The sequence below is a fragment of the Belonocnema kinseyi genome, chromosome 8, assembly GCF_010883055.1.
Source record: "Belonocnema kinseyi isolate 2016_QV_RU_SX_M_011 chromosome 8, B_treatae_v1, whole genome shotgun sequence".
In the NCBI taxonomy this organism is placed as follows: Eukaryota; Metazoa; Arthropoda; class Insecta; order Hymenoptera; family Cynipidae; genus Belonocnema; species Belonocnema kinseyi.
Genome location: NC_046664.1, coordinates 139,936,967 through 139,948,024, shown reverse-complemented (window position 1 = coordinate 139,948,024; position 11,058 = coordinate 139,936,967). Strand labels below are relative to the sequence as shown.

The following is an 11,058-nucleotide window of genomic DNA, read 5'->3' as shown; positions in this document are numbered from 1 at the left end:
AAATAGGCAACTTAGCTGACCCGAAGAACTACAGGCCAATAACTTGTCTGAACACGCTTTATAAGATATTCACAGCCATCCTAAATGATAGGATTGTTCGGGTAATTGAACCTGCGTGGCAAGAAATGTATGAACAACGAGGCTCAAAGAAAGGCGTAGCCGGATATAGGGAGAACCTGCTCATCGATAGATGTGTCTGCAAAGATGCAGCATTCTACCAGCGTGACCTATCGATGGCCTGGATTGATTATCGGAAAGCTTTCGATTCGACATCCCATAGACTTATCATCTGTCTTTTGGAAATCTTAAAGGTTCATCCGCAAATAGTTGGGTACATAGAGAGATTGATGCCGCTTTGGAAAACCAGATTTACTATCTCATCTGAAAAAAATCGGGTAACCACTAATAAGGTCACCTTTCAGAGAGGTGTCTTTCAGGGCGAATTATGGTTGGACAAATGTGCCAAAGTTTATTTGAAGCGAGGAAAACTTGATGGCCTCCCTGAAGATCCTGAGCTCGTTGATAAAAGCGCTATAGGACATATTTGCGCTGGAGAGACTTATACATACCTTGGCCTGCCACAGAGCCGCATTCAGGATGTGACATCTATAAAGGATACTCTCCGAAGCAGATACAAATAGGATTATTCTGGGTACAACACATAGAGTTGCAAATGGAAGCGACCCTCTTCTTAAAATGGTCAAGATAAGAGGATGCACGGTATCTTCTACAGAAATGTGAAGGATCAGTCAATGTATTGTGAGCTAACGTTTGCTTTCCTTAAATCGCCCGTATTGAAGTCTGGTACGGAGGCATTCATTTTGGCATGCCAAGACGGTTTCATTTCCATCTTAAAATTCCGTCGCCACATTTTGAGCCAAGACATTCCTAATGATAGCTGCTGGGCTTTCCATGCACACCCCGAGCATTTAGCTCACATACTATCTAGTTTTCCAAGTCACGCGGGAACGACCTACATTCATAGGCACAATGAGGCTCTAAGAGTGCTTTATTACTATCTCTGTCACTCTTACGGCATTAAATATAATATCACTCTTCTAAATGCTCCTAGGGAAATCGAGTAAATTGTCGAGAATGGGAAGTGCCGCATATACTGGATTTTTATATTCTCGACAATTGTTTCTGTTGCTCACTTGAGGCCTGACATGGTTCTTCTTGACTTCGAGAAGCGAACCATGTTCGCTATTGAATTTTCGGCACCAGCTGACAAAGCATCATAGCCAAGGAGAATGAAAAAAAGAGAGGTATCGAGACCTTACCAGGGATTTGCAATGATTGCACCCGGAATATTCTGTTAAACTAATCGTCCTTATCATCGGCGCTCTTGGAGGTGCCAAGCTTTCACTCGCTAATGGCCTGAAAAGCATCCCTGCGTGTCAACAATTTGCTGAAACATTTGCGGGAAAAATGCAGAAGGCGGTAGTCCTTGGATCGCTCCGTGTTCTTAGGGTGCACCAGGCTTTTGCTGGATCGTCGTATTGAATCCATTACAGACTGTAACCACCTATCTCACGGTGGTGAGAGGTGGTTGTGGCTAAAATTTTACTGCGATTTAGCTGGGAGCGGGTGCAATTTTTCAGATTAGCACCTGCTCCTGGCGAAATTCTGCGGTTGTCCTTATGACAAATTATTAATTATATATATGTATATATATTTAGCTTGAGTCCATCCCTATTCACGATAAAACCTAATTACTTCATCGCAGTGCAACAAAACTGGATCTTCTCGGGATTAATAGTATGATCCGCTTTCTTAGGCCTCTTTAGAATCCATGCCAGCCACAAAAGATGTTTTTGGAAAGTGTCTGTTACTATAATAATATCGGCTAAGTAACAAAACGCATTGGGTCTCATCTCAGGTCTCAAACCCGGTAGATGACTTTCTGAAAGGCCGCAGGTGCCCCTGTCAGACCGAAAGACATCCTGACCAATTGGAGCAAACCTCTACCAGGTACGGTAAATGCAGTATATTCCTGGCAAGTCTCATCGAGTGGAATCTTAATAACAGTCATTCTAACGTCGATCTTGGATATGTACTTAGAGGAACACAGTTGGCTAAGAATATCCAGCGTATTAGGCAACCGATAAGCATCCTTTTTAGATACAGCGTTGAGTTTCCGATAATCTAAATACATTCTCTGGCCTCCGTTAGACTTTCTTGCTATAACAATCGGTGCTGACCTCTCCCTATGAGAACATCTATGTGATATTCAACTTAGTAAGCAGTGCGGAGCGGTCCAAATATCTGACTTATAGGAGGAAGCTTCTTTTTTAGAAATATTTTTAGCTTCTCCCTTTCATCGCCTTTTAACTCCACTATTCCGTGGAAACCTTCCTCTTCCCCTAACCATGTTGATAGTAAATGCGGTTTATCATCACTATCAGCCATCCAAAGTCTCTTGGAACGAGAACCGAAATACAGATCGAATTTCTCCTGCGCATCAAGCCCTAAAACAAATTCGGTAACCAGGTTGATAGCAACCCTTACATCCTAATTTCGAGTCACACCGTCCATTGATAGCGGAAGATCGAATTTGCCTTCTACACCGTCTCCGGAACCATAAGCCAAAATCATGACAGTCTTGAGGGACCGGTCTAATTATTTACTGAATCTTTTTGAAATCTTATCCGCAATATCTTTACGGATAAATAAACATAATTGGGTGGATCTGTACCCCTAGAGGCACTCTAACCCGACAGAAGTGTAAAATTTCTACCGCCGGAATCAAATCAGAATCATTTGCACAGGATATACGGACTTCCACCATCAGTGCTATACATGGACTTCAACCATCAGTGCGACAGGGAAGCTACTCTCGCTAGGCGGCATACCCACCCCCTGATAATCGTAATAATCATTAGTAGCTTAAACGGAGACTTGTCGGTTAATGTCTAGGCCGGTTGCAAAATCCTTAATTTCCCCGAAGGTCTCTTCTTCAGAGAAAACAGCTATGGTCGACCTTGCTGCTTCCCCGCGTCGTTTCCCGAGTAATCAGGACGTGTCTTAATCGTAAATCCGCCTTTTTTCCATCTATAACATTGGAGTTTGCAAGGTTGTGCGCAGCCTATCTGGTAATGACCAGGCTCTTAACAGTAGTGACAAATTACCTCTTTGGTTTCTAGATCACAAACCCTTTCTTTCGCCTTTAATCTTTCCTATTTAACTTGAGGCTTTTATCGAAAATCCGTAGTGGCACCTGGCTGAGCCTTATTCTTATAGTTTTTAGGGGAAAGGGGCTTAAACTTGGGAGATTTCTTTACTTTAATGGTCTGGAGGGCTGCCGTGCACTCCTTCGTGATGGTCTCAGACGGAGTCATCTTGGATTCCTTAGCTGCAGATCGAGGTCGGTAAGAGAATTCCGGATGGAATGAGAAGCGAAAGTCCGAACGTTTAATCACCTGATGATATTTCGGCTTGAGATCTCGGTGAGCCTAATCCAGCTGCTCGATCATGGGGATTTCATCGCTGAGAAGATCGATGAGACTCTGCACGTTGGTGAGGTACTCATCAATATTCTCTTCCTTACCCTAGATACGGCACTGGTTCTGTTTCCGAACTCGTATGTCATAGTCCTCATCCCCAACTCTGAGAACTGTTATTCGTGGTCTCATGCATCTTAGTAACATTCCGAGTTCAGTTGCCTCCCGTGAGGTCAAACCCGGGCTACTAATGTAGCCCAGCACTGAGTCAGACTCTTCCGCTACGTATTTCCGACGAGTTCTCTCAAAGGGCCTACACCGCGCAATGACCGAGATTAATCTGACCCTAGAAATTCTACGTGTGTTTATATATAGGTGGAGGTTTTCAAATTCAGTATCTGAGTCCGCCAGTGCCTTAGAATTGCGCTCGAAAAAGTAGTCGTAGGTCCGAAAGAGACCCGTGAGCTAAAACGAGATACCTCCTCTTGATTGGCAGCGCCCCAGCGAAAACCGGAGAATCCGAGGCAAAATGTCGATTTCACGATCGGATGCAGTGGGGGTTCCTTGAGTTTGGGTGGAATATGTAATCTCAAGGGGTCTGCAAATCTATACTCCTCCGGTATCGTCTCTCTGCCCATTCGTAATTCGGCTTCCCTATTCGATAGTATCCGAAAAATGTTTAAATTGTAAAAATTCACGTAATTGAACGACAGGCCCAAATTAGACACCGATCCGGCTGTTTGATGGAGGGATGGCTTAGTTCTGGGAGTCAAAACAGCCCCCCTTGACGCAAAAGTGGTTATTATCTTGGGGATTGCTCCCCTCCGACGATATATTGCAGTATCAGCGGGGGCAGTGATGGTGACCGCGCTTACACTGGTTTCTGCTGAAACTATGACTGGTACTTCAGAATGACAAACTTCAGTGGGGGTTCACTAACAAAACAGGGGTTGGTGGCGTGTGCTGTTGTGGATGTGTTGGACGAACATTCTGTTCAACCATCTCCAAATCGGTATCAGTATCCAGTTAGGTCACCGAGGTCACATCCGAATCGCCTGGTGATCTACCCTTAAGAAGACCCACAGTCCTCCATAAACGTGAACATCTCTACCTACGAGTACCTCCGCAATCCAAAAACAAAAAGTCTAATGCCTCTGCAATTTGACTATTATCTATATTGATAATAACTCTTTTAAATTCCCTATACCTGTTTACATCCTCAATAATGTTCAGGAATGGTGACTCATTGGAAGGTGCTGACATCTTGAATTACTACGAGGAACCCAATTAATTCCTTACTTCTTAATTATTCCTTACTCAGTCGAACATGCGCTGTATCTCGCTATCTTTTCCTTCTCTTTCCGTTGTCTCTTTTCCCTTCGAATCTCAGGTATTATGACTGATTTCGTGGATATTATGTAAAACGACATGTAAAACGACAGCCGAAAATATCATACCCTAATTGGCCATAACTTATAATAATATCGTGCGCACATAATGCACGTCGCACACGTAATGCGGGCAATATTGTACAAGTAAATTGAGTCTTTTAAAAACATATTAAAAATTTTAGAAAAACAAAAACGAATATCTTTTTTGTAATGATAACAATTTTATTAGATGCAAAAATGCAGCGTACATACATACACGATACACAAACAAGGTAAGCAGTACAGTTGGTCAGAATATTACAAACTTTTAGCTAAATATGTCCTTTCGTGTGGAACTGGTATGATCGGAATAAAGTTCCAGCAAGGCATGAGTCGGACAATTGACACATGCCTTTCAAATAAATAAAATGTGCTTCAAATCAAACTTCGTCTGAATTAGGCACCATTCTGATAGAACGTAGATATCTTTGGCCTGCGCAGTAGTTATTCATGTATATTTTTAGGTTATATAACGCTATGTGTCAATTTAAAAATACACAGGACTCACTACTGCCCATGCCAGATATATACGCGTTCTGACACCCTAGCGGACCGAAGGATCCGGAATGAGCCTCCACAAAGAACCCTTAAAGACCCCACTGAGTCCCCTTTCGTTTCCTTCTTAAAAAATTTAAAAAAAAACGGCAAGATCGAATTTTGAATTGTTAAAATTCGGATTCTACGTTAAAATTTCCATTAGAAACTCACGGAGTAATAGCAATACTTTTTTTCCAGCGTTAAAAATAAAAAACAATGTCATTAACTTTTGCTGAAGGTGACTTCAAATCCGTATGAATTCGAGGTCTGCTGAATTGGGATGAATTTGGATTCTACACGCTGATCCAAAATGGGGTTCAAATGCACGCTGTATTTTTACCTTCAATAAAAATTTGATTATTACGAAAAATATTTTTTTTTACTTTTAATATATTTTTAAAAGACTCAATTTACTTGTATAATATTGGCCACATTACGCATACAACGTGCATGACTCGAGTACGATATTATAAAAATTATGGCTAATTAGGGCACATCATTTTCAGCTGTCATTTTTCCTATCGTTTTTCATTATTAATTAATTAATTAATTGATTATTTGATTATCCCATTTAATTAAAAAGGGACATTTTGAATTTTCAAAACATTGTACTCCTGTTCCAGGTTTCGTTGAAACTTGCCAAACTTTTTAGGGATTGAAGATAAGTGTCTGCAAAATAAAACTGTACTAATAATTTTTATTTCAATCCAACCCTCATCCTCCCCGCAGCACCCCAAATATAATCCAAAAATGAGAAACTACATTTTTACGTATTATTGTTATCTTTTAGTCATTTCCGTCGTTTTTTTCATACAAATAATTACTAGTAAACAATTTGTATATTCACCATGACTTTTTGAACAATTTTCAATTATTTAAAAGAACGTCAATTTGTAACGTTTAAATCTTAAAAATAAAATTGGAAATGAGTAAATTCAGTTTTGGAAAGAACGGCAGAAGTTTCAATAAAATGTTTAATAACAAACATTTTGTTAACGAGATAATGAGAAAATGAAATAATCAGCAAATTCAGTTTATGAAACAAAAGTCAGAAGTTGTAATACAATGTATAGACGTTCTCAGAGCATCTTTTATAGTGAAATTAGACGTTTTAAGGGCATTCCTAGGATGACCAAAATACATTTTGTAGAAGACGTCTAAGGAATTGCCCAAAGACGTCTTTAGGGCATTCTTAATTTTGTTGCCAACTAGAAATGTGCATTTTTTTAAACAAGAAAATGAAAGTATATCTGTTGTAATACCAATGCATGTTATGAATTCTAATAATATACATTAATGGAAGTAATATACAATTTGAGAGACAAATTCGAGTGCGAAGCACGAGATACATGATGAGAATGTGTTTGTTAAAGCTGGAGTAGCGCGAGATGAATACATTATCGAGGATGAAATATATATATTATCGAGCGCGAAGCGCGAGAACCAACAGTCACGCACCCTAAACGCGCTAAAACTTGAGAGCGAAGCGAGCCGTGCACGATCAGAATGTGCCCGTCAAGTGGGCGGATTTGTTTGTTTTTTAAATGATCAGCATTCACGGAGAAAAGATGTCCATTAAATTTTATAGAACTAATGCTATAGTAGAGGATACGATGTGTAGTTTAATGAAAATTAAAGTCGTCTTGGTTTTACATTGCGTTGAACTATTTAACGAAATATATTACGAAGTTCTATCAATTTTAAAGTTCGAGTTGACGTAATCTCTATTAGTGAGTCCGTCTGTCTATTTGTTTGTTTTTCTGTGTATCTACAGATTTTTTTTAACACCACTACTTTCGAAAGAATTTACAGGTTGGATTGGCATTTGGTGTACTCTTTAACTGTCCTAAGCAAAAGGTCAAGTTCGTTAGCAAGCCCGTTTGGGTAAAAATTCAAAAAGTTAGCGCACTTTGAAAGTTTTCTAGACCAATTTGTTTCAAGATTCAACAATTTTCTGTGCGGTTGATTTAGTATTTTTGAATGGCCTACAATATTATCATAAAAACTTTTTTAATTTTCTTGAAAAATCGAAAATTCAAGTTTTTAAAGCATGAAAATTATGAGTCACTTTTTGATCGAGTGCGTAGTTTTTATTTTATTCGTAAAAAACAACATTGTAGATTAAAAATTAAATTTTTGGCCGAACGACACAGGCTATGAAAAAAATGAATCGACAAAAGTTGCTCTTCCCATGAAGAGCTACAAATTTGCAATCAATAATTTGATAAGAAACTGGGCAGTTTTTGTTTTAAAAGTGAAAAATAACATTAAACATACAGAATTTAATTTTGGGAAAAACGAGGCCGGGCACGAAATTTGGCGACGTCTTTACGACATCGTTACGTATTTCTTTCAACTTTTCGAAATATTTTAAAGAATTTCTTTATATATTTTATTAAAATTTTTAATCGGAGTTCAATATACAGTTTGCAGAACTCTTGTAGAGTTATTTCAAATTTGTTTTAAATTAAATCTTGAAAGTTATACAAACTTTATAGAATTTTTTCAAGGTTTGGTTTTATCCCCAACTATAGAAATAATTTAGAAAAGATTAATGCACATTTTTACGTGATGGATGCTTCAGCGCATCAATAAGCCTGATTTTTAATGTCAATATGTGAACTTAATTATTTAAATAATTAGAAGTTGAAAATAGGACATTTTATTCATTCTGTTTTTCTCTAAATAAAAAAGGGTCAAGAAATTGTTACGTATCTGAATAAAAGAACATATTCATTAGGAACATAAATAGCGAGTGGGCACAGAATGTGGCGACGTCTTACGACATTATCACGATATTTTAACGACAATTTTACGACGTCCTATGTCCGTGTCTTTACGTTATCTTTACAACATCGTAAAGAAAAATAAAGTAACGATGTCGTAAAGACATCGCCAAATGTTATACCCACTGGGTATTTAGTTAAAGACTACTGATGCAGACTTCCGTTTCCGACATAAAAGTGTAAGGTAGTGGCAATTGTTGATGCTGAGTTTTTCTGATATTTATGATGAAATTTAAGGTGAGTGGATTTTGGAAGTGTGTAGAAGGGTTTGGATGTAAGAGATTAATTGAGCGATTATGAGATTGAAAAGAAGGTGTTTGAATTGGATTCATGGCTAGCGGAGCGAGTCTCTACGTGGAAGAAACAGATTTAAAGCAGGAAGTGTTTAATACGCCGAAAGAAGAGGGAAATTTTTGGGAAATCTCTGAAATATTTATGCAATCTTTCAAATTTATCTAAAATCTTTGCGAAATATTTTAAATCTTGTTCAAATCTGTGGCTATCTTTGCGAGATATGTGTAATGTTTGATCATATATTTAAAATCATTTAAATGCGATTGCAATGTTTAGGTTGCATATCTTTAGGAAATCACTGTAATATTTATGAAATCTTTTGGAAATCATTTAAATCTGTGTGAAATCTTTCTGAAATCGTTGCAAATCTTTTCGAAGTATTAAAAATATTTATTTCAATAAACGTTAATTTAAGATACAGGGTGGACACGTTGGGGTTTGTCAAAAAGTATGAGTATTTTAACTCGTTATTCTCGAAACCTTGATTTAGGGCCCTAATTAATATTTTCTTCTCGTTCAGGCAGATATCCCGGTGGGCACCGAATTGGCGACGTCTTAACTGCATCGTTACGATATCTTTACGACAATTTCACAATATCCTATGCCCGTGTCGTTACGGTATCTTTACGGTATCGCAAAGACATCGTCAGTGCATAAGACGCATTTAAAATATCATAAAAACACCTTATCGTCATGGACATAGGATATCTGAAAGCAGTACTGTCCCAGTACTGGTCACCAGCACAGATAATCTTCAGTTCGCCCAGTACTGACTAACGGCTGGCTCCACGATCAGCGCAGTACAATGCCGACAGTATAAATATTTTTGAAAAACTTCAAAATACGTTTAAAAATGTGGTTCATGGTTTCTAGGATTTCTAAAAACTATAAATACAACTGTCGCGAAAAGAATTTTTTCAGTTTTTTTTAAAGAAAAAATTCTAAGTTCCATCTTTATGAAAAATTGTATATGTTTAAAAAAAAAATTATTTCATTCTTAGACGTTCTAACTTCGATTGTTAAACATTTTTCATGTCATAAAAAATTGCAGTTCCTGTCATTATAAAAAGTTGCAAAGTAGTCTACAACAGAAAAAGCGAAATATTACTCGAAGATAAACTTCAATCCATTAAAATTGTTTATTAAAAAATTATTTTATTGATATTCCTGTTAACAGTTCGTATATTTTATATTTACATAACGTCGTAAAATAATAAGTATTTAATTAGGAAAAGAGAGTTTAAAATTTCATGTTTTAGTGTTTAAAAATGTAATATATGTATTTACACTAAACAGAAAAATTAATATTTAAAGTCAAAATACTTGCAATCATTTAATATTTATTTTTTAAATACCTTTTTTGTCATATCGTTATGCAGTATTACGTGCTAAAATTAAAATTTCCTTGTACTATACCAACACATCATATCTTTAAATCTAGGAAAAAGTTCGTTATTTCAATAAATATTTCTATGCATTTAAGAAATCTTTCTTCAATGTGAAAACATTTTTCTTTGTATTAATGATGACATCTTTGGTACAAAGCACTAATTTTCCACAGAAATCATTATCGTATTTTGAATCAACCTATATTTATTCAACTTTGCGACTTATTACATATAATAAAAATGTTGCTTCTTAGCACCAAAAACATATTTATTCCTTTCAAGGAATATTTCTTTATTTTAAAGAAGTATTTTCGGGAATTTATGGAGCGTTTATTTCAAACAACATTTCTTTGATTCAAAGAAATAGTCTTTAAATCAGATAATTTTTTTTTGTAGGAATTGGACAGTTTTGAGTAAAGGATGAAAGAAACGAAACAAATTTAGCCGATATCTCATCTGATATAAAATTATCTTATTTCACTTATCCATTTAGATAAACAGAACATTTAGAAGGTAAAATAAGTGAATAACTAAGAAATAATTACTTAAAATAAGAAATATATGCCCTAAAAATATACAGGAACACATTTTTTGAAAAAATTGGAAACCTTTTTATCGATCAAATGTGTGTTCAAGAGACAATATCTTATCAATCGTTATGAAATTCATAAACACAGTGCAAACGTATAAAAAACAAATAATTATTTTTTGACATTCTTTATACATATATGTATATCAGATAAACATTTTTCATATTACCTATTTTGCTTATTTTTATCACTTGAAGTCTTTGCTTCCACGCTTTGTTTCGATTTCGACATATCCATATCTTTGACAATTTCTACACGAACGTTACGAAAGTAGCGTAATGATCACAGAAGATGAGTGTTTCAATATAAATGCACCGGACAACGGCAGCTCATACAATGAATTACAGCACACTGAATGTTACCTTTCGTTTCCAGCTTAACCATCGTTATACGATAAGAATATTAGCAAGATAATTTTGTATCGTTTTATCAGTAAATTGCTTTACTAAAGTCTAAGAAGAATGTGATATAAGCAAATTGCTTCATATTATAAGTATGTTGTTATGGCAGAACCATTACAGTTGTATATATATATATATATATATATATATATGCATATGTATATGTGTGTGTGTGGGTGGATGTGTGCGTGC

At 36.4% G+C, this 11,058-nt stretch overlaps 1 protein-coding gene across 2 annotated transcripts in view; it reads right to left on the bottom strand.

The window, feature by feature from the left end:
• Positions 1-10,823, bottom strand: part of LOC117177723 (protein croquemort-like) — a 203,469-nt gene extending 192,646 nt beyond the window's left edge. Inside the window, exon 1 of one of the 2 annotated variants that reach the window (XM_033368614.1) lies at positions 10,635-10,823. In XM_033368614.1, coding sequence (XP_033224505.1) covers positions 10,635-10,702 — 68 coding nt within the window. In that variant the 5' untranslated portion in view covers positions 10,703-10,823. The remainder of the gene's footprint in view (positions 1-10,634) is intronic. The other variant, XM_033368616.1, reaches the window with a different exon arrangement.
• Positions 10,824-11,058: the final 235 nt, after the last annotated feature.